This window comes from Poecile atricapillus, chromosome 1 (assembly GCF_030490865.1).
Source record: "Poecile atricapillus isolate bPoeAtr1 chromosome 1, bPoeAtr1.hap1, whole genome shotgun sequence".
Lineage (NCBI taxonomy): Eukaryota > Metazoa > Chordata > Aves > Passeriformes > Paridae > Poecile > Poecile atricapillus.
The window spans coordinates 166,204,431-166,226,694 of NC_081249.1; the positions used below are offsets into that span (position 1 = coordinate 166,204,431).

At 44.8% G+C, this 22,264-nt stretch overlaps 1 protein-coding gene across 1 annotated transcript in view; it reads right to left on the reverse strand.

Moving 5' to 3' along the window:
* PRIMA1 (proline rich membrane anchor 1) overlaps window positions 1-22,028 on the reverse strand; it is a 50,667-nt gene extending 28,639 nt beyond the window's left edge. Inside the window, exons 1-2 of the mRNA XM_058828658.1 lie at window positions 21,841-22,028; window positions 15,477-15,627 (exon numbers count right to left, since the gene is read on the reverse strand). Coding sequence (XP_058684641.1) covers window positions 15,477-15,627; window positions 21,841-21,933 — 244 coding nt within the window. The 5' untranslated portion in view covers window positions 21,934-22,028. The remainder of the gene's footprint in view (window positions 1-15,476; window positions 15,628-21,840) is intronic.
* Window positions 22,029-22,264: the final 236 nt, after the last annotated feature.

The window sequence follows — 22,264 nt, forward strand, 5'->3', positions numbered from 1 at the left end:
AATGCATGTGGTGGGAACGTGCTGTGTGTACCCAGAGCTGCTCCCAGTCAGAGGCAGCCGGCATGGGAAAAACAAATCTTTTAAAAGACCCTGCCAGTGGAGTTTGTGGTGCTGCTAGACTTGATACAAATATAGATCTTCAGCTGTTATTCTAAAAGGCGTTTTGAGAACAGGCAAAGTATGTGTTCCCTTCCACACTCTTGGATTTAAATGGAAAATTTCCTGGGAGGATGGGTGAGCGGAGGCTGACCAGGAAATGGGTGACCTCGGTGTCTGTCCCTGGGGCAGAAAGGCAGCACTGCAGACATGACCTGCATCCTCAGGCGCCCCAATGCACAGGCCCTGGGGCTGTGCTTGGCCACAGGGAACCCTGAGCTCGCCTTCACGTGGCAGCCACTGCTGCCTGCAGAAGGCAACCCTCGGGCCAGTGATCCGGGACAGACAGGCTTGCCAAAGGAAGGATTGGCATTTTCCAGACTGATGGAGAAGTGGCTTGTCTAGCCCTGTCAGGTTTCCTCATGCTGTGTTTATTTGGTTTTTTTACTTCTTTACAGATTTCTGCCCCTCCTGTTGCCTGTAAGCTCAGGGCCATTTTCATGAGCACCATGAGGCAGTGGGGTAAACAACCAGGCAATAGCCGTGTGCTCGGCAGAAAGCCTGTCCTGATTTATGGCCTCCCTGGAGCAGCTAGGTTAAATAACACTGGTAGAAATCAGCTATTCCTGTAGCAGCTGATACTTCTGTTTATCGCTCTTTGTTGCAGACAAGTTTATATCATGCAGCTGCTCCGTGCATATGCTCCTACTACACTTCTAAGGGGGATACTGCAATCACTACGCAGCGGGAACTTCTGCTATAATAAAAACATGTGTGGGAATGATGCTGGAGAAATTCCCTCCCCCGCAGCTCTTACACTGTAGACACTGTTATTCTACACTCTCTGTTGCCTCATCCTCTTAGTCTTCTCCTCCTTTCTGAAAACACTTCTCTTCTAAAACAAGAAACACACTCAGTTTTGTGCTTAGTTTTAGAGACTGGAGTGTGAAGGAGGTGAAGGAAAGGGGTAGTTCTGTGGGAATTTTCTGAAGGTCACAGGCACTAGAGGAATGCATGGCTCATTGCAAGAGACAGAACTGGAACTGCAGGTGAAAAAACCTGAGCATGGATAGCCAGTAAGGGAGAGAGCAGCTGGGTGGGGGAGGTTAAGTGTGACGCTCAAGATCTAAGCTCTAGGAGTTCTTGAACCTGCACACATTTAGGTTTGGGTTTAGCAGTGGATTTCACTAAAGTTCCATGTTACTGTGCTTTCTTGATAGGTATCATGCAGCTGCTTTTCCTTGGCAGATTTGGGATTTTTTATGGAAAATGAACATATTGTTAGGACCAAAATAAAATAATAATAGGTAAAAATATTGGTCGGCCAGAAGTAAGTAGAGCACCTTGTGGGGGAGCAGCTTGTGCAAAGTCACTGCACCTCAGTGAGAAAGCCAGGAAAACAAAATGACTTCTGGCTCCTGGCCAGTCCTCCCCTCTGGATTGTGTTGCCTCTTCTTTGGGAGTAAACACAAACAACTGATTTGGCTAAAACTACATTACAGGGGTGGAAACAGCAAATTCTCTTTTTGGCTCCCCGGGCAGGCGCCTGATCTCTGCCCCAAGCCAGCACAGAGACACCATAACCAGCAGCTCAGTGTGGCCCTATGGTTAGAAACAAGGTGGGATCCCACAGGATGCTCTGGAATGGCTGACACTAAGCTTGTGGGATAACCTGTTTTAGTTTTGTACAATTGCAGAGGGAAATTAGAGAACAGTTCAGAGTTCTGCACACTTACGGAAGTATGCCAATGTGCAGAGCAGAGCAGCCAAGGGATTGTCAAACAAAGTAGGAAGGGAAAGTCTGTGCTCCAAATGATTGACAGGCTGACGGTTAGACCTGCCTGCCTTAATCCTATTAGGTTGTTGGTGAAGCTGATGGGACACACCAGAACTGAGGTACCCCTCAAATAGGGGCAAAACATGCTTTCAGCTGCTGAGGTCTTTTGGAGGAGAGCAGGGTTAGAGTGCACAGAGGAAGAATCTGTTCTCTAAAGCATGATCTGGAGGAGCAGTAGCACTTACAGACCTTGTGGGAAAAGGGCTTTTAAGGAGATTACATCATAGCTAGCTTCTGCATTAATACTCAGCCCTGGCATTTATCTTTACAATGCATGCTAACATCAGCCACTGCCTCTGATCTGACTTTGTCCCGTGTTTTTCTACACAGCGGTCTCCCGATGAGATGCTGCTTTTCACTCACCATGTGATTCTCTCTCAGCATAAAGGACTGAATTGTTTTTACCCTGATTATATCACACCCTGTCGCTCTCTGTCCCAAGAAAATGAGAGCTGAAGCCTGTGCCTTGGAATGCAATCTCCTCTTTGCAGCAACACAAGAATTTGGGAGAGCCTCACAAGGCATCGTCACGTTGTCTGCTCTCCACATCCAGGGTCACTGCCAGGCTGGGCAGCACCAAGACAGTCCTAGTGACACCCCCAGGTAGTCCTAAGTGCTGCCTCTCCATGAGAGCCATCGTGAGCCCTGCCATTGGTGGCCTGTTTTCTGAAATGCAGATGTTGATCGGATTACTGGGTGTCTGGTACCTCTAAGAAAAGGTCACAAGTGCCAAAGCATTTGGTGTTAAATTAGTACCCTGGCATTTATTCTAGAAGGTAACCTGGTTTACAGAGGTTCTTAGCATTCTGAGAATCAGGATGGTTTAAGTTGGGTACGAAGATATACAACCTTAAGTTCAATCTTCTTGCTTTCAGATTACAGGCTTTAACCTCTCTGTACATAGGCAGCATGTCACTGCAGAAGACAGAAATTCCCTTTGAAATGTGGGTTCCCTCCTCCAGGCTCAGTTCTCCTCCTTGCTAGCTGGATGATTTTGGGACAATTTCCACTCCAGCTTTGTTTCTCCTTCTCCAGGATGGGAACAGTAGCTCCAGCTTTATAAATGGTTGCAGGTGTAGGGATAAAATGTGCAACATAAGGCTGCATGTCAGCACTGTTGCTATTTCTTGCCCAATTCTTTAATAGAACAGACAGGCCCATTTATAAGTACTTTATCTATATTTCTACAAGAACCAGCTGTAATTCCCTGACATTTCTGTCAGTCACCAATTCAAGGAAACACAGCAGCAAGGCCACGGTCTGTGGCAGAACAGCAGAGCACAGCACTGACCTGGAGACAGTAATTCTCAGTTCTTTTGAACAGAGGCACCACTGAGAGACACAGAGATGTGCCAGCACAGTACCATCCACTTCACTGCACAAACACACAGTCTAACTCTTCAGTGGCAAGTGATGTGCATGGGCATGTTATGAGCACTTGCAATTCTTCAGTGGGGAAAAATCAGCGCTGAACATAAACTGCTTGTCCTGCCAAGCTGTGTGACTTCATCATGTTACAGTGATGAAAGTGAAAAAGCATCCCGAAAAAAAGAGGCCTGAAAACACTGGACCTTCATGCTAAGTCTGCCATTTCAGCACACTTGGGCTTATTTCCTTTAACAAGCACACACACAGATGCACACACACATGCGTACAGATATCTGGGGTTGCTTAACCTGGAGAAAAGGAGGCTCAGGGGAGACCTTACTACTCTCTACAACTGCCTGAGAGGAGTTGTAGCCAGCTGAGGATCAGTCTCTTCTCTCAGCCAACCAGCAACAGGACAAGAGGACAGTCTTAAGCTGAACCAGGGGTTGTTTAGGTTGGACATTGGGAAGAAGTTCTTCACAAAAAGTGTGACTGGGCATTGGAATGGGCTGCCCAGGGAGGTGGTGGAGTCACTGTCCCTGGAGCTGTTTAAAGAAAGACTGGACGTGGCTCTTAGTGCCATGGTCTGGTTGACAAGGTGGTATTTGGTCTTAGGCTGGACTTGATCTCAGAGGTCTTTTCCAATCTAAATGATTCTGTGACTCTGTGAACAACTTCAACATGGGAAGGAAGAAGTTTGCTTCTGGGAATCAGATATGTGGAGACTTCTTCAAGCTGCCAGGGAAAAGGACTGTCTTTGCTTGCAGGCTTATGGCACTGTGCCCTGAGCCATTTGCCATAAAACTAAAGTAGGAACCAGTGAAAGAAATAAAGGGTTGCTTCCAAACTGGAACTCAAGTTACAGGACATGCATTTTCCCACCGCAATCTCATAGCCAGTATCACCTCCCAGGTCCACTGCAGTAAAATAGGTATAAAAAGAAATGAGTCTTCTGGACAATTTCTCCCCCAGTCAACCTGTCTTGCTTTCAGGCTGTTTCAGAGGCTGTTTTAGGGCAGAATATGGGCTCATCATCAGTACCAGGAATTTCTGGGAGACACAGGCTCCTTTGTGGGGCAGTGCAACTGCTGCAGAGGGTAACTCATGGAGAAGCAACTGCCAAAGAGCAAAGACATTAAGTAGAAAACTTGCCTCATCATCCCTTGTGATCTGCTGGCCCCAGATCAACAGTGAGGAAGTGATGAGTAAACAGCAGATAGAAAACATCTGTCCACTCCAAAACAAGGTGGAGTGGGCCATGGCTTGGGACAGTTGCTGAGAGCTAAATGGTTTGGAGAGCTCATTCAGCATTTTTAGGTGATAAAACTCTATAAAAATTAGCCTTTTCTTCCACGGTGCCTCAGGTATCCTTGGATGAAATTCATGCCCCAAAAGGTGCCGTGAAGGCAGGTTCTGGTGAGCCTGTTAAGGTCCTGTGGTAGTGGCAGTTGTGTGGACACTGTAAGCACATACAGTGATAGCCTTTCCAGGTTGTTAATTCCCTTACCTGCTGATATACTCTCCTTTACCAGGGTTTTGCTGAAGCTGTATCAACACTGGCAGAGGAGTAATAAGACAAGCCATAGTGCTGATTTTAGTGTGGGTTCATCTCCAGCCCCTCAGGGCTGCCTCCTTTCATTCATTACTGCAGGGTGATGGTGTGGCTGTAGGTGCTGCACCTCACTCCTGGCAGAGTCCTCACTGTGTGATCATACAGCCTCCTATTCCATGGGACAGAACACAGCTGATCAATTCTACAACAACTACCATTACTTTTGAGGCTAATAATAATAATAATCTTCAGTGCTTGACACCCACTAGTCTCAAATACAAAGTTTACAGGGAAGAAAACATCTCTGTTTCAGATCGGATAACTGTGTGTCTGAGATTGTGGTTGACTCTGTTGGGATCTCCCAGCAGGTTGGTGGCAGAGGGAGAAGCAGAGCTCTGGATGCTCTTTCCACCATTCCCTGGAGGGTGGGCAAGATGCCTCCTTTGTGGGAGTCACCCTCAAGCCTTCTGAAAGCTTATCAGTCTTTCAGCTCTTACAGTGAACAGACCTTCCAAAGAGGGATGGTATCAGCTGAAATCCAAATAGCTGAAATGTGATTTCAGGAGTCTGCACTCTTACAGTGATGACCAGTCTTTCATCAGCAAATGTTTAATGAGATACCTCAGGGCTGGCAGATTCAATCCCACAGCAAGATGACAGATTTTCTTGGTATATTTTATATACAGATTGAATTAAAATCCAGATTTGCACAACTTCTTAGAGTTCAAGAGTATTCACATGAGTGGTGCCATCAGTCACAAACTATGTAAAGTGAATAAAATTCTGTGCTACTGGGATTAAGACATCTTGTAGATTCTTAACAGCTTTTTAAAGAGCTTAAGGACCTCTAGGTAATAGCAAAGATTAAACAAACCTCACGTCTGAGCGCTGACACTGTGTCAAAATTAGTGCCTTAGGGAAGTCAGAGGCAAAACCAACTGCAGACTGAATTTCCTAAAACAGATTGTGGAAGACTTGGAAATACTCTGCATATTTTCCTAATGTGTTAATAGGACAGTTTCTAAGGTACTGGTTTGTGTCAGACTCTGAAAAATAAATGGTTTGCCTGTTGGGCATCCCACTATATGTAGAGAGTGACTGTAATAGACATATACTTCAGATTGCTAAGTGCAGATGGCTCTGAAGAGTTCACTTTACAAAGAAAGCCATATTGCAAGTCATATGTCTAAGTTTTAAGGAACAGCTGGCTGACTATGTAGCTGATACTTCTGCTGGTGTATGGCATCTATATAAACATAATCTTCCAGTTTGATTTTATAGGGTTTATTCCTTATATCACTTCAACCACTCAGTTATTCCTGGAATTAAGGGCTACAGTGATCACTTAAAAATGTCCCTGGAGAGACCAATTAATAATTCTGATACTTACTGCTCTTAAGTCCCTTTTTCAAATTGTATTCAGATTCAATTTAAGGGAAATTAAATTGATTACCCACCCAGAGTAAAATGGAACTGAAATGTGAAAAACCTTCCAAACTAGGTGTAAATTTAATTCTAATATAAGTAAAATTACATTTATCAATTAATAATTTTTCTTGCAATTCCCATAAAATACAGAACACTTAAAAAGGCAATTACATCACACCAACAGATCAAGGCATTTCACCATGCCAAATGCCCTTATATGAAGTCCTTGATCACTGCTCAGCATATTGGAACTCCTGGAAAGCTAAAAGACAAGGCACAGGTTTCTTTACAGTCACAAATACACACAAATTGGTCACAGGTTGCTATCTGCACTGCCCCTGGCTTTACACAGACCATGACTACCTACTGAACCTACAGCAGTGGGCAGTCCCTGTGAATAGTGATGCCCTGAAAAGCTGAGGCAGAGCACCTGCACCTTCCCAAATTGAAACAAGAGTTAAACCAAACCCTCCCTGTGCTCCACTGATAGTCATTTCCTTTGATAATGGCTATGAAATAAAAATATTCACCGCTTCCAGAAGGAAAGGAAAATGTCCAGGGATGATTCAAGAGAATCTGCTCCATTGGTAAAAGTCCAGTTTAATAGCAGCATTTGTCAAGGAACAGATCTTTGTCTAAAATTATTTCTAACCAATGAACTGATGAAATACCAGCTCCATTGAACAGACACTTCAAAATAATAAAATAATTAATTTAAACAGCCATTAGGGATCCACAATTTGCTGCTATATTTATGTAGTTATAATGCAATATGATTTACTAGTGGAAGGGTTAAATTAACTTGCATAATCATTAATGACAGATTTTGGCAGCAGCATCAGTTATTAGCTGCTATTCATACTATATTAATGGATGCTGTGTCCTCACTTTGGGATAACATCCCAAATTTCCAGACTACTGCTTCCTCAGCCTTCTACATTGACTTAAATTGTAGCCTTAAGTTGCAATTACTCAAGCAGGACAACACCTTTATATCATGTTCATAAGCATACAATGCACAAAACCCTTACAAGGGCGTATTTCTGTGGATCTGCTTTACCGAGGTCAGCTGTTTAGCCCTTTCTGCTGGAACAGCTTGTGCCAATTAAGCATTTACTTCTGACTTGTCAAGATGAGGCACAACTCCTTCTGCCAGGAGCAGGTGAACCTACAATTACTTGTAAATCAGCAGCCTCTGACTCATCAGTAACTTCACTGAAGATTTGTTATCTTCCTAATCAGTGAAATGGTAAGCATGTACAAATGGACTGCCATCCACAGAAGGAATTAATGTCTTCAGCTTAGCCAACTCCTTCTGCTTAAAAAAAAAAAAAAAAAGAAAATCAAGATGTTGGAGTATGCATCTCAGAGTAGAAAGGACTGTTCTAGTGCAGAACCAGTTTAATATGTGACGGTTCTTTTAATCTATAGACAACAGAACTCCCACTGATTCCTGCACTGCAAAATCTGGCCTGAGGCTCTTGCTTCTAAATACTTCAAAATGCATTTTCAAGAGAGAGGATTTTTCCATTATATCAATTTATTACTGAATGAAAAATTCAAAACAAATATGCAAGGTCCCAGAGCAGGGGAGATATTCATCACTTGCCTAAATAACAATTAGACTTGACAAAACATTTCAGCATTTATTGTGACAAAAAACTCTGAAATGGGAAAGCACTGGAAGCTGTGATTGACCATCTGGTCTTACCAATGTTTCAAACAGAATGACAGAGATTTTACAACAACTCAATATGAGATGTCAGGTGAAAGAGTGACAGAAGAATCCTATCATAAAAGTATTAGTATGAACCTTTCCAGGCTTACGTGCTTTCTAGTCACTAATCCTGCTCTTCAGAATTAATATAACATCTTAGATGCTCAAACTATTTCAAATTCTGTATTTGATTGCTGTTTAAGAAATCTCCTCACCATAAATAATTTTCTCATTTTGACTGAGAGGTGAGGACTCGTGACTTTTATTCCTACACCAGAAAAAAACTGTGCTAAATGGAAAAAAAATAGCAGGATTTTGAAGTTTTTATGTCTTTGGTGACAAAATCAGAGTGCCTGTAATTTGAGGCAGAAAATCCAGTCACTGCATTTCTGATTTAGATGGGTGAATTCTGCTTAATCCAGTCTTGGATGCTTAATGATTTGGTTCACTGTGCTAAGAGTGAAGGTAGTGTCTGTGATGTGAAAACATGGCGGGAACCTGGACTAGATCCTACTTCTGCCATCATCCACGGCTCCAGACTGCAGTGTTGGAGTTCAATTTAGATTTGAAAGCCTCCAAATCCTACAGCCAGTTCTGAGAGTCACAATCCTCCAGTAACACAAAAGCGTATGTGGGAGATGACAAAAACTGAATTTTGGTTTGGCTTTGTAAATGATGAACAATGCTCTCACACAAGACTGCAATTCACAGTATGACAGCTGTGTTACCAAAACTGGAAGGGCTTCCCTGTTTCAGCATTCTGTTTGCATTTAAAAAAAGTTACTGTCTAGACCAGACTTGCTCTCACAGTAGCAGTCGCTACTGTAAATCATGCGGGAGACAATGTGTCTGTCCCCTGCCATTTCGAGCTACTGCAGGTCTCTGCTGTTCAGTTTTGATTGTCACTATGTTGTATGCAGGATGGAGGGAAATGCCTTCCCCATATTATAAAAGAAACCCAGCCCTACCTGTTTGCTAACAATTCCTTTGGGCATCACATGGGAGAAATCTACCCAAGATTTCTCAAATATGTCCAAATATCTCAAAACTACTCTGAACAAATTTTCAGGCAGAGGGGCAGTAGGTGAAGGCTGGTCCTGCCAGCTGAGCCCTTAGGGCCAGCAGCTTTGCAGTAAGTGCTTGTAAAGACAGAAAGCTCTCACAAGATGAAATGCCTAAACAAAGGGAAACTTAAACTCAGAGCTCTCTGAGCTGCTCCACTCCTACTGCAGCAGCATACAACAGACTGACCCAAGCTGATTATCGGGCATCTCATACTTGAAGACACATTGTGGCCTCCAGGAAGATTTCAATTCATTTTGCAATCACAGCTTCCCCTCAACTCCTGGGGGATAATCAGACCTCTGCCAAGGACAAAAGTTCTTTAGGCATTGAGTAGGCAAACATGTCAGTGTCCAAGTACAAGAAATGTAGTGCTGAGCATCAGGACCATGATCAGCTTTCCTGCTGGAACAGAGATGTGGAGACAGTATTCAGCATAAGGTTCAAACTCATTATTTGAATCCACACTGGATCACCTGTGCATTCTACCATCAGGTTTTATGACTAGAAAATCCTAAGGAAAACACATTTCTTATTATTTTATGTCCTAGAGCCATACAATATTTCTACAAGTTCTTGCTGTGAAAGGCTATTTTAACAATTAGCAAGACAAATCTGAAAACTTTAACGACTTGAAAAACCTAAGCAAAGTTTAAGAAGTTCCAGACTATTTCTGTTCTTCAGATTCCTGCCCAATATACACACATTGTGATAGTCCAGAGATGAGTGGCATTCCCCAGAGGATGGTATTAGGACAGGTGCTGTTTAACATCTGTGTCAGCAACATGGACAGTGGGATGAGCACATCCTCAGCAAGTTTGCCGACGACACCAATATGTGTCATGCAGGCAACATGCTGGAGGGAATGGATGCCACCCAGAGGGAGCAGGTGCCATCCAGAGGCAAGGGATGCCATCCAGAGGGACCTTGACAGGCTTGAGCAGTGGACCTGTGCAAGCCTTGTGAAGTTCAACAAGGTCCTGCACCCATGTCAGGGCCATCCAGAGTACAAACAAAATCTGTGAAGAGAACAGATTAAGAACAGCCCTGAGGTGAAAGACTTCGGGGTGCTGGTGGACAAGAAGTTTGACACAAACTGGCAATGTGTGCTCACAGCCCAAAAAGCCAAGGGTGTCCTGGCTGCATCAAGACAAGCACAACCAGCAGGTGGAAGGAGGGGGTTCTCCCCTCCACTCCCACGAGACCCCATCTGCAGTAGCATGATAAGCTCTGGGCCCAATAAAAAGAGGATGTGGACTCACTCCTCTTGGAGCGAGTCCAGAGTGGGGTACAAAGATGATTGGAGGGCTGGAGCATCTCTTCTATGAGACAGGCTGAGAGAATTGGAGAAAACTCCCAGGAGATCTTACAGCACTATTCAGTACCTGAAGGGAGTCTACAGGAAAGCTGGAAAAGGACATTTTACAAGGGCATGTATGGCTAAGGACAAGGGGTAATGGATTTAAACTGAAAGAGGACAAATTTAGATTAGATATTAGGATGAAATTCTTTACTTTGTGGGTGGTGAGGCACTGGAATAGGTCGTCCAGAGAAACTGTGGATTCCCTGTCCCTGGAAGTGTTCAAGGCCGGTTTGGATGAGGCTTTGAGGAACCTAGGGGAAGGTATCACTGCCCATGGCAGGAGGGTGAAACTAGATCATCTTTACAGTCCCTTTTAACTTGAACCATTCCATGAATTTATGATCTGTCCCAAAAGATCTGAATGTCTTTAGCTTTCCTACTTGCACTGAAGGGACCCTGCATGCTTTCCGAAGTTAAACTGTACATCTGAGCTTATACAGCTGCCAAAAGGTTTCACCCTTCTTGTAGCTGGTCATTTTTATTTTGGCATTTTCACCAGTCCAAATAATTAGTTAATTAGATGCTCTGTCTCCAGAGATAAAGATGTCACTCTGAAAAACAAAATGATACAATTACTACATGGAGATTAGAGTCCTCTGCAGTGATGTCATTCACTTTGGCTTCGCACTGACATGATTGTGCTTGATCTCAGCTGACAGCTCAGGGCAAACTCCCACTAAGGTCAGGAGCTGTAAAGGCTTCACTGTGTACCTATGGGCAAACATCCAAACGTCATGGCTCATGTATCTAGACTCAACCTAAGTTTCCTCTAAATTTTGACTGAAGCAATGTTTGACTGAACACTTCCTTCATCCAGAGAGCAGATGGCAATACCATGGCAATACCATGGATTCCTCACCCAATATGGGAGAAGGGTAAGCAGAGACAGCAAATGTTGCTCATCAGCAAGTGAGGAGTACATGCAAGAAGATCCTTTCTCTTCCTTGTACCATTTTAAAGAAGTCACTTCTGAAATGTTGTTTTGTAAGACCTTACACAGGTTAAAACTGATACAGACTACAGTGTATATCTATTTCTAACCCCCTCCCCCTTTCCTGTTTTGAAAGCCTGGCTTTTACTTCCAGACAAAGTCTTTTCTTCTTTGCAATGCCCCTGGAGAAGCCTGCGTGCTCACAGTGTATTTAGGGGTTGACAACAGCAGTTTTTCACATTTTTAAGGGTCAACGTCATTTGAACTAGCTTAATCTCACGGGTCCATGAAGCCGGGTTAGAAACGCTGCCTAAACAAGTATTCCATCCACCTTGTCTTAGTCTTGGCTGAAATCCAGAGACAAGGAAGAAAGCAGATGGGGAGAAAAAGACACAGTTAATTAAAGGCCAGGTTCTGAGCATCTCTATCGCCTTCAGGTCATTACAGACATATCTAGGGAACACACACAATTTCATTGAAAGTTCCTTCTTCCTTTGCTGTCAGCATCTAAGTTTAGTTGGCCTTAGGCCCCTTTGAGCCTCATGAGCTTTCCCTTCACTTCATCAGAGAGCAGTTTTCTAGGCATGGGTTAAAGAGCAGACTGCTGCTTGCATAAGGGGAGTTACTCCGGAAACATCAATGCGCCAAAACATCTGGAGAAACTGCCATGGGCTCAGGGACCATGTCTCCTGTCAGTCCTCACCATCACACTGTCCCCACCATCTTAGGGCTGGACTCCCTCTCCTCAGAGCCCCTTAGTAAGGTACACATCTATATCGAATCAGACAGTGGTATCTCAGTGGGGTGACAAAAAAACTTCATCTGAAATGAAGCTCAGGAAAGTCAAAACTGAAGTAGTCTGTGTGTCCCACTTTGCAGAGAAAGGAAAGGGTGAACCAGCAATACTGAGAGGCCCAGCATGCTGAGGGAGAGGCATGGCTGATGGCAGCTTTCCTTACATGCTGTGAGGCAGAAGGGTTCCCAGGAGGAGACACAGGGTTATACTGCCATGATGGAACTGGCTGCAGAGCAGAGGCAGCGGAGGCAAGAGCAGGGGTTGGATGTGGCACCATAAATGCAACTGGTCAATGTGAAGGAGTTAGAAATGTGGGGAAAGAAGACCTGGGGTCATCCCTGAAGGAGGACAAAAACAGTCTGTTTAATTTTTGATATTCATATAGTTTCATTCATTTACTCAGTGCTTCCTCAGGATGTGCTGAAACACTCCCCACACATTCTTGATGTAAATACTGTAAAAACTGTAAACAGGGAGGTGTCTCCTAAACCAGGGAAAGCTGGTGCTCCTAACACTGCTTGTGGTTTCAGACTGCCTGCTGTGTGATCCTACTCCTTTCCTACAGAAGGAAATAGGTTATTTCCCCTCAGAGTAAACACAACATTTTCCAGCTATTATATGTGAATTCCAGGATTCTCTGCATTCAATAGATTTTATATAAATCTATCTGCAGGAAGCAGAGCTAAAGATTTGTTGCTGAATCAACCTGTCAATATTGAAGTGTATAAAGAGACACTAAATGTACTATAATTGTTCCTAAAAGTCCTCTAGCACAATAAAAGCCTGTCAGGGAGTGATTCAGCTGCTCACAGACAGTTATGTGGCATACAACCAAGTAGGGTTTGTAAAACAATCAGGTGGGACTAGTAGAGAGGACACATCAGAGGGTTCTCTGATTTTCCACAACAGCAGCTGGAGGCCATGTCAAAGAGCTCTAGATGCTTCATATAGCAGATAACTGAATGTCAGTGTCTGTAGTGACTGGAGAGACAGGATTTTTGCACCTATTGGCTTCACTGACCTAGCCCAAACCATGGTAGCTGCTTTAGAGTTGATCTAAATCTCAAGCAACGTTCAGTTTGATTGCAGAGAGAGCTTTTGAGGACAGTGCCTAGCAGAATGCAGCTCACATTTGTGGCTCACAAAGCTCTGAAAGCAATTCCAGCATCTTTATGTAGTACCTCATGGCACAGACACTGTACCTTGTAAAGGTAAAAATCTTGCAACTCCACTGCTGTTTTTTTGCAGGTGTCTTTCCAGTACTGAACTTTTTTCACTTAGAAAGTGCAAAGTGCAAGTCTAGCGTCAACCACTTCACAATAGCTTTTGGCTCTTCCCTCTCCTCTGAATACCATTTAAAAGCAGTGTCTATAACATCAATATTTAACCACAAGGATTGTTCTTTCTTCCAAGGAAGGGGATTGCTCTACACATGGACTAAATTACAGTGCCTAGACAGCTGATGATAATGAAAGCATCATTCAAGATGAGGCACTTGATTGCTACTCTAAAGCTAACAAGTGAAAGAAATGTGTAATCTCTTTTTTTCATTGCATTTTAAATGAAGTCACTTGCTTAAATATTAGTCATCTGGATTTATATAGCTCATTTTTAGAACTGTGTTAGCACCTGGCAATCCACCCTGAGAAAGCATCAGGCTATCCCAGTCACAGGCCCATTTGATTTCTTGTTCTTCTTTCTCCAATGTGTGACAGACTTCTTTTTTTTCTGACGTGATTTACTTCTCACTTGATAGGGGAAAAATCCATGCACTCAGAGCAGCTGCCTGATGGAGAGGAAGCAGCCTGGCAGCAGTGCTCCCTTCCCAGTGCAGCTGGTCAGCAGGGCTGGTCTCTGTGCCAACACTCTGCCACATCTCATCGCCCTCAGGGCAACAGGGTACCCCAGGCACCAGAAAAGAGAGTGACAAAGTATTTTGTTTTCTGGCTGTGATACAAAGATCAAGGTAATTTTCCATATTACTGCCCGTGACATTTTCCTGAACACTGAAAGAGATTTTTCCTGCTATAAAAACTATCCCTCTCTGCTTTCTTAGCTGTCTTTGTACTTCCTTTCCCAAGTGTTTCACTGTTGGTTTTTCTCTGCCTTTGCCTTAATTTTCTGCAGTGTAGCACAAGTACAAAGCATGCTCCTGGCAGAAAAGACACTGAAAAATTCTGCCTGTCCTCTCCCTGACTAAAAAGCTATGCAGAAGCCTTCTTCACGTCTTCTGCACATCTGGAGATGGTGCTGATAAAGACAAACAGCCAGATGATGATACCTAATGATTTATTTTTCCTTGGGGAAACCACTGAGGATACTGGATATACTTTGCAACACTGCTCCCAGGAGAGTTTATATAAGCAGGGAGAAGAATTAATAGGCAGCCTTAAAGGGAGAGATGAATTTATGAAAATGCATAAATGTTAAGGAGATTTACTGGAATACCCAGCACCCGGGTCCCAGTCTGTGCCCCTGAACCCAGTGAGTTCATACGGAACCGGGAAGGTCTCTCCCACTGTGCAGGGACCACGGGGACAGATATCACTCTGCAGAAATTATCTGTATGTCAGGGATCACAGGAACACTGATGTGGAAAGCAGCTGCAGAGCTAGCCAGCAGGAACTGCAGGCACCAGGTGTGCTGGGCATGGGGATGTATGGCTGGAAATAAGGAGGAGCTCAGATGCACTGGGTAAGGCTCAGAAGCAGTGATTTGCATGAAGAAAAAGAGATGAGTCTTAGCCTGTATGTGCATTACTGGGAAAACTGCTCACTCGCCTTTGACTCCTGACATGCCTCTTATTTTTGTAACAGTTGTGAGCAATTTAAAACCAGTGAGCCTGACTCACTGCTATGGTAAACTGTAGTGCTCCAGTGTCTTGACAACAGTCAAATGTACTGAATGGTCAAGACAGAGTGTTTGGATTTTTGTCTGCTTATAAATTAATTTGCCTTGAAGGACCCAGACCTTCAAGCTGCACACCTGGCAAAAAAGGGGGTCATGCAACTCAAGAGACAGCACAGCTCTGTAGGAAAGCATTTCCCAGGGCTAGGGGATTAGGGAGCCATGTAAAACCAGGGAATCATATATAACACAATGAAAGGAGGGAATTTCTCTGGCTTACCTCCAAAAGCCAAGCATTATTCATTGATCAGAAAACAGATCACCATCTCTACTGAGAACATTTCTTCTTCCATTTGCTAAGTGGAAGATGACAAATGAGCTAGCTGTGCCCTTTCCCACATCCCTTCTCCTGTCTGTCCAGGTGTCCCCATCGCTCTGCCCTCCTTCAGCACACCACAAATGTACCAGTAGCTACTTACTTGGCACTGCTAGCAACCTCGGGGGCGGCGGAGGTGGAGGAGGCGGTGGTAACAGTGGAGGCGGCCTGCACTGGCAAATTTCCTGGCAGCTCTCTGTAAATTCCTCTGCTACAGGCTTGGAACATGACTTCTGGGGCTCACCCTGAGTGATCTGTGAAGAAACAAGTCATTGCATGAGCAGCAGAACAGTGAAAACTGACAAATGTGTTTTTAGACTTGAGTACCTGAGTGGTACCTCAGACCTGTAGTGGGAACTGAGCTAAAGTTCCTAAGATGTCCCTTCCCTACATGGCCTCCATTTTTAATATTTATTTTTATTTAAGACAATATCTTTGAGACCTCTTTCCCTCTATCAAATTTGGTTGAGATTGGCCAGCTGGTTTCTGAGTTATTATGGGGTAAGGAGAAGGCAGGCAGTGGCAGACAATACGATTGCATAAGCCTTCTTTCCTTAGGAAAGCCATCTAGCAGCATGCATTATTCACAGGGTCATTGCTGCAAGCCAAAGAGAGCTAATAAAAATTACAAGACAGTTATGATCAGGATTGTGTTCATTTTCCCTATGGCAGAACTGAAAGCCAGAGGACATCCCTCCTCTGCTTTGCCAGCCTCACTTGGAAGTTCGGAGAGCATTTCACAGGGTGTTTCACTTCCTGCCACGAGGAGAGGCTACCTGCATTTTAATCATCTGTGGACCACAGCAATAACATGCTTTAAATGGAAATGCCACATGTAGCCTCCTGTGAGATGCAGTGTTGGCTGGTGATAAAAGTGAAGACGAGGCATTGCAGAGCCCAAGCATAAGCACCACTTGGCCATGGGCAATGACTTAGCCAGTACTGGTATACAATATGTTCAGTAGCTTGATCTAGTCATGACAAGGACTACTTATTAACAGCGTATTTTTCTTATCATAGTAGTATTTACATAACTAGGGATTCAAGGATTATTCAGTAAAATTCGGTAAAATATAATGCTACAAAATGGAGTCAGTCCCCAGTGAAAAGGAAATTTGCTGAGCATCACAGAAGCTTCTGGGAGGTGTTAACTTCAGAGGTCTCTAAGCCAGCTCTTTTTGAATGACTTACACAGGATACAATTTTGAAGAGACAAAGCAAAGCCTAAAAGATTAATAAGCATGTTATCTAACAAGCACTTTGAATATAAGTCTTAGGAGACCGCCTGGGACAGACTTGTGTCCTGCTGAAGCTAAGGACAGTTATGCTAGCATATTGTCTTGTATGGTTTGGTCTCAGGTGGGTTATTGTCCTAATAGCTTTGGCCTAACATAATCTTCTTCAATTTGCATTTTTCCATGACATGTTGGTCATTACAAAGAGAATGTCTCATGCCATGCTTTCTGATCCGTTTTAGGCAGGCTTCTTCTGCCTCTCTGGCAGGGTCACCCAGGGTTGTCTTCTTCCCACTTCTCTCTCCTGCCCAAGTTTTGCTTCCCTTCCCCTGCCAGGTTCAGGCACAGACATATCTCCTCTCCCCTTTCAACCCTGTCCCCCAGCACAGCCAGCGTGCCTCTTCCACTTCCCACAGCTGGGCACCAAGGGGGCTGCACTGCCCTGCAGGAAAGCTGTATACAGTTATTTGATTTATTTCTGGCCAAAAGGAGAGGCGTGGCTAATTAAAACAGCATCACTGCACAAAGGACGTGTTCACATGCGTAGGAGGTTTCTAAATGCAGAAAGACGCATTACTCTGGCCTCAGGGAAATGGAGGTAGGGCTTTGTTGATTAAATATTATAGGGAGGGAGGAAAGAATAGAAAAGGCTACGTGTGGCTAAGTTGGAAGGATGGCTCAGCACGCACAGCATAAGGCAGAAGGCTCAGTTCTTTAAACAGCTTGTCTAAATCTATTACCAAACACAGGGAAAAACAAATTCAGCACAAGTGCTTTCCAACTTTCCCCTTTCACCATCAGGTAACAGTAAGAGGATGGTTAAAGACCATCCCAGACAGCTTCCAGGAACTTACACAAACTCTCTGAACACTCTAATGAATCAAACTGACTTGGCTGCATAATCCCTCATGACTAGTAATAAATCTGTCTGCTAAGAAGGTTTATTTGTTTTTAAAGTAAGTGATCCCAGGCAGCAGAATATCCTCCATGCTGCTTCAGCTCTTCCAACACTGCTCACATGAGGAGTTGGGGCTCCAGGCATGCTCCCAAGAAGAGCCCTGTGAGAGAAGTGTCCTTCCCCTGCAGTGTTGGGGGCATACCTGGGGTGTCTCCTTGTTCAACAGGTGTGACAAGATTTACTGTGCTGACAGAAGGAGGTAGGGCAACACCTCCCCACTGGTGTCAGCAGGGATTAGGAAGCAGCTATTAAGTCTTAGCTACAGCTCCTGCCCTTGCCTAGACCCTTGCTTATTGAATCCTGAGAGCCCACTACAGTCTTGCAGGAGGCAGTGTGATGAGAGAGGATGGGCACAGGGAAGAATAACATTGAGCAGATTTGGAGCCAGCTTCGTTTGCAGATCAGAAGCAGCTTTGCCTATGCAAGTCTGAAGACAGTGCTGGTATGGCAAAGCTACATTGACTTATTGCTCTAACTTAATATCAACCAGAACCAAAGGCTTGCTAGGTCTTTTTTTAGACTTATTGACTGCTTTTAAATCCCTGGAGGCTCTCCTACCTTAGGCTGGTAATAGAGTGTCCTCAGAAAAGAGTGGTTAATTTTATCAATTACTTTGCAGACAAGATTAACCCTATCATGGCCAGTCACTTGCTGTTTCTGCTGCTGTCTACCTTTAAAAATATTATTTTAGAGGGGAAAAAAAAAGGAAAAAACAAAAAGGAAGGTTGCTTTGTTTCTCAATACTTTCACCTGAACCTCTATAAAAATTTCCCATGATCATTTTTAAATAGTCAGGAAAGAAGTGACATTTAAAAGCATGGGCTTTATCACCTATTTCTTTCCCTTCTCTTGTCACTGGGTGAAATGTGTGGTTGTTAGAAGTAGGAACATAAATATTACCTTGACATGGGTTTGTCTTAAAAGCTTAGTCTTTAAAACAAAGATATTTTAAGTTGGTTGAAATCTGCCAGAAAAAGGGAAGACCCAAATTGAGGTTGAGGGCCTCGGGGAGGAAAGAAATAATCAAGGACTGCAGCAAGAGGACAGAATAGTAACAGTAATATAAAGCAGCAGATAACAGTAGCAAGATAGAATCAAGAAAAAAGGGAAGGCATTTGGCTCCTTTTCAAGGGAAAAAATCCCCCCGTTGATGTCTATTAGTCTTCTTAAGAAATGAAGGCTATTACTTGTGTCTACTAAAGGTAAGCAGAAAAAAATCACTAGAAAATATGCTTTAGGGAACAATCTTTCTCTGGCAGGAGATGATGAAATAATACCCCATTGTTTCTTTCTTACTGTCTGCAATTCAAGGTAAGCTGCCCTTACAGCATGTGGCAGGAAAAGAAAAGCATTTTGAAAGAGCCACACCTTTCTAGGGCCAGGTCCCCTAAATGAATCTGGCCTCAAACTTTACTGCTTATTTCTTCTGGCAGACTCTTCCATGGCCCCAGAATGGCTTTGGAAGACCTCTGCAGGTAAGGTGTAACTGGAAACCCAGCAGGCTGCCAGGCAGTTTGTGGCACAGATGTTGCCTTGGCAAGGGATCACGTTTGGAGAAGGATCCACAGGGCTTGCTCCCTAGCTCTTCCAGCCATTTCTCCAGGCACTGGAGGTGCCATGAACACATTTTCTTGGCCTTTCTGGAACTTGGTTGCTTGTTTGCCACAAGGCTTTCTTAACACACTGAGCAGTTGGCCAGTCTAGACAGAAGCTGCCTGGAATTCAAGCTGATCCACTTTTTTCCCTGCTCTGAAAATAGGTAGAGTTAACTTTATGGATTTCTGCATTTGATGTGAATGTTTTGCAAAAAGGACAAATGTTTTAAAATACTTAAGGAGATGAAAATCTGATCCACAAATGTCCACAAAGAGAAAGTGGTAACTGGCAGCTTCCTTTTGCAGTGTCTGTTGAAGTTTGTGTCTGTGGAATATTTCTCTTTAATCCAAGATTTCTTTTAAAAACAGTGATCCTAGTCCTGCTCTGCATACAGTGGAAGAAAAAATCTGCACGTGGTCAGAACTGTTTAGTATTTCAGTATAGTCCCATGGGGTTGCAGCAGTCCACAAGCACGTTCTACAGAGTGGGATGGGAAAAGAGGATTAATACAGTCCCTGGAGGGTGGCCTTCTTGTGACTTTTTAATCAGGTAAAGAGGAAAGCTTTAACAGAAAAGTGCAGCTGACTGAAAAGGCACGGAGACCTCTAAAAGCCTGCTAATGTGGCAAGAGCTTTGTCTCTTGGAAGCAGCCTACAGAGATGAGATCTCAACACCACTGCATGAATCCCAAGACGGCTCTGTGCAATTCACATCAGTTAATCCAGATCCATGTTTACAAAACCAGAAAAATGTGTCCCTGCTATTTATCATGACCCTTTCTGCTCTTCTTTCAATTATGTCAGAAGCCTCTGACAGAGTCATCCCTTCCCTCTTGTCACAGAACTGGCTACAGTGCTAATAAGAAAATATTGTGCGGTTTGTTTTGTTTTTGTTTTTAATAAAATAAATGCTCCTCCTTTGATTAGCATCTGACTGATTGCCTTAAGTGTCTCAAGGCAGGGCCTGAGGAGGGAATGCCGAGGTGGGAGGGAAGGCTACGGCACACGAAGTCATTGTGGGGACAAATGAGTGAAGAAGGGCTGGGGGATGTGAGAAAACATGACTGCTGCTATAGATGGAGCAGGGGCAGGGGAGCCACGATGCGACATTACAGAATTAGTCAAGGAGAGAGAATGGCTTGTGAGACTGAAGATAAGAGCAAGGATTATGACTCAACATGGGGAAGGGGATCATGGGAGTTGTTACACGATGAAGGAGTTTCAGTCACAGGAAGGATGGAAGACTGGCATGCCAGTGAGCATTCCATGCTTGCTCTTCTCATTGGAACCTCCTGATGGGAGCCCTAGATAAAGCCTAATTTTGGGGAAACTGGAAAAAAGCTCGAGTATGAGTAGTCTTACTGTTTGTTCTTCCACAGAACAGCAAGCAATAGCACAAGTACAGTTGATGAATGGGACATTCATCCAAATGTCCCAAATAATTCCAAATTATTGCAAGGAAAGGCTGGTGGGCTCCTTGGCTTTTGTATTTCTCAGAGCCTGTTTCAATTTTTATAATTGTTTTATAATTGTTTTTGAAAGATTGCTTTAGATCACGTGAATAGTTTGCCAGAAAAATGTTTATCCAAGGTTTTTTTTTCTCGGATCAGTTGACTGATAGGAGAGAGGTTGCAGGAGGAATCTCTTTTCACCCAACTGTGCTTCCCTGAAAAATTTAGTTATAGTTTAACTTACTCTAGCTATCTAAATACTTGAGAACAGCAGAAAGGTAGCGCTGACAGAAATTTTTATGACAGGACATTGGTTTAAAGGTTGTTTTTGTTGTATATTTCTATTCATTTTAATCCGTAAGGAGCACAAATCCTCTTTGTCATTCATGGCAAGAGACAGGATGCTAAAACAAACAGCATCTCTCTTTAATCTCTTGGGAGTCACTAAGTTTAGATCAGGGAGTAAAAGATGTGGAGTCTCCACTTTGTTTTTCCAAGAAAGAAACTGTAATTGCTCTGCTCTTGAACGGCACTTGGCTGGCTCATCAATCACTTCTCTGAAGACATATATTATAAATAAACTTTAAAATATCAGAGTGATGCATTTGAGCTGAGCTTTGCTGCTGTTCTGATTCTCCAAACCGGATGGGCACTCTCCCTCACTGTATACCAATTTCTTCCAGTCTCTCTTGCTGGCCACCCACATTACAATCAAGGTCACACAACACCACAGCGTCGGAGTTGGCAAAAGCTGATTCAGCCCTTTACCCAGAAAATCCTCAATTCAATTCGCACTCAATACCGAAAACCCACGGCGAGGCACGACCGCCGGGGCTCCGCTCCGCCGCTGCCTCTTTCCGAGCATCTCGCCACCTACAGCAAAATGCGCTTCCCAACCCTCTGACCGCCGGCGCGCCGAAGAAAGTCAACTCCATCCTTCTGGGACCGAACACTCTCGGACCGAGTTCAGCGCTCCGGGGCCGGCACCGGCGGCCCGTCCCGCACACCCTCCGTCCCGCAGCACCCAGCCAGGGGGGCCTCGCCGGGGACAGCAACCGCTCCCCCGGCTTTGGGGCCGCCTGCGCGACCACCGCCCCGCCACGGCCTCCTCCCGCAGCGCCGGGGGTGCCGGAGGGGCTTTGCCCCCATCCCCGCTTTTCCCCCGCCCCGGCCCCGGCCCCGCCGCCCCCCGCGCCCCGCAGCTGCGAGCGGGCTCGGGCGGCCCTACCTGGAGGGACCCCCAGAGCGGGTGGAGGGCACAGTGCAGCAGCAGGGAGGGCCAGCAGTAGCGGAGCAGCCCCAGCAGCTGCCGGAGCAGCATCCCTCCTGGGCGGGCGGGGGCGCGGGCTCCGGGAGACCTGGGGAGGGAGCAGAGCGAGCCGGCTGCAGAGGCGTTGGCTCGCACCCATCCCCGGAGCGCGACTGTCCCAACTTTAATTCTGGAGGGGAGGGAGGGAAGGCGGGAGGGAAGGAGGGGGGGAGGGAGGCAGGGAGATGGGCGGGTGGGGAGGGGATAGAGTGGTCGGGAAAACCCAGAGCCCTGTAAGTCCCGGCTCCTTCAGCAGGGAGACGCGCCTCCACCCCCGCCCTGCCCGCCTCCCTCCCCGCCCGCCCCGCCGGCTTCCCTTTCCCGGGATGCTCCGGCTGTCGCC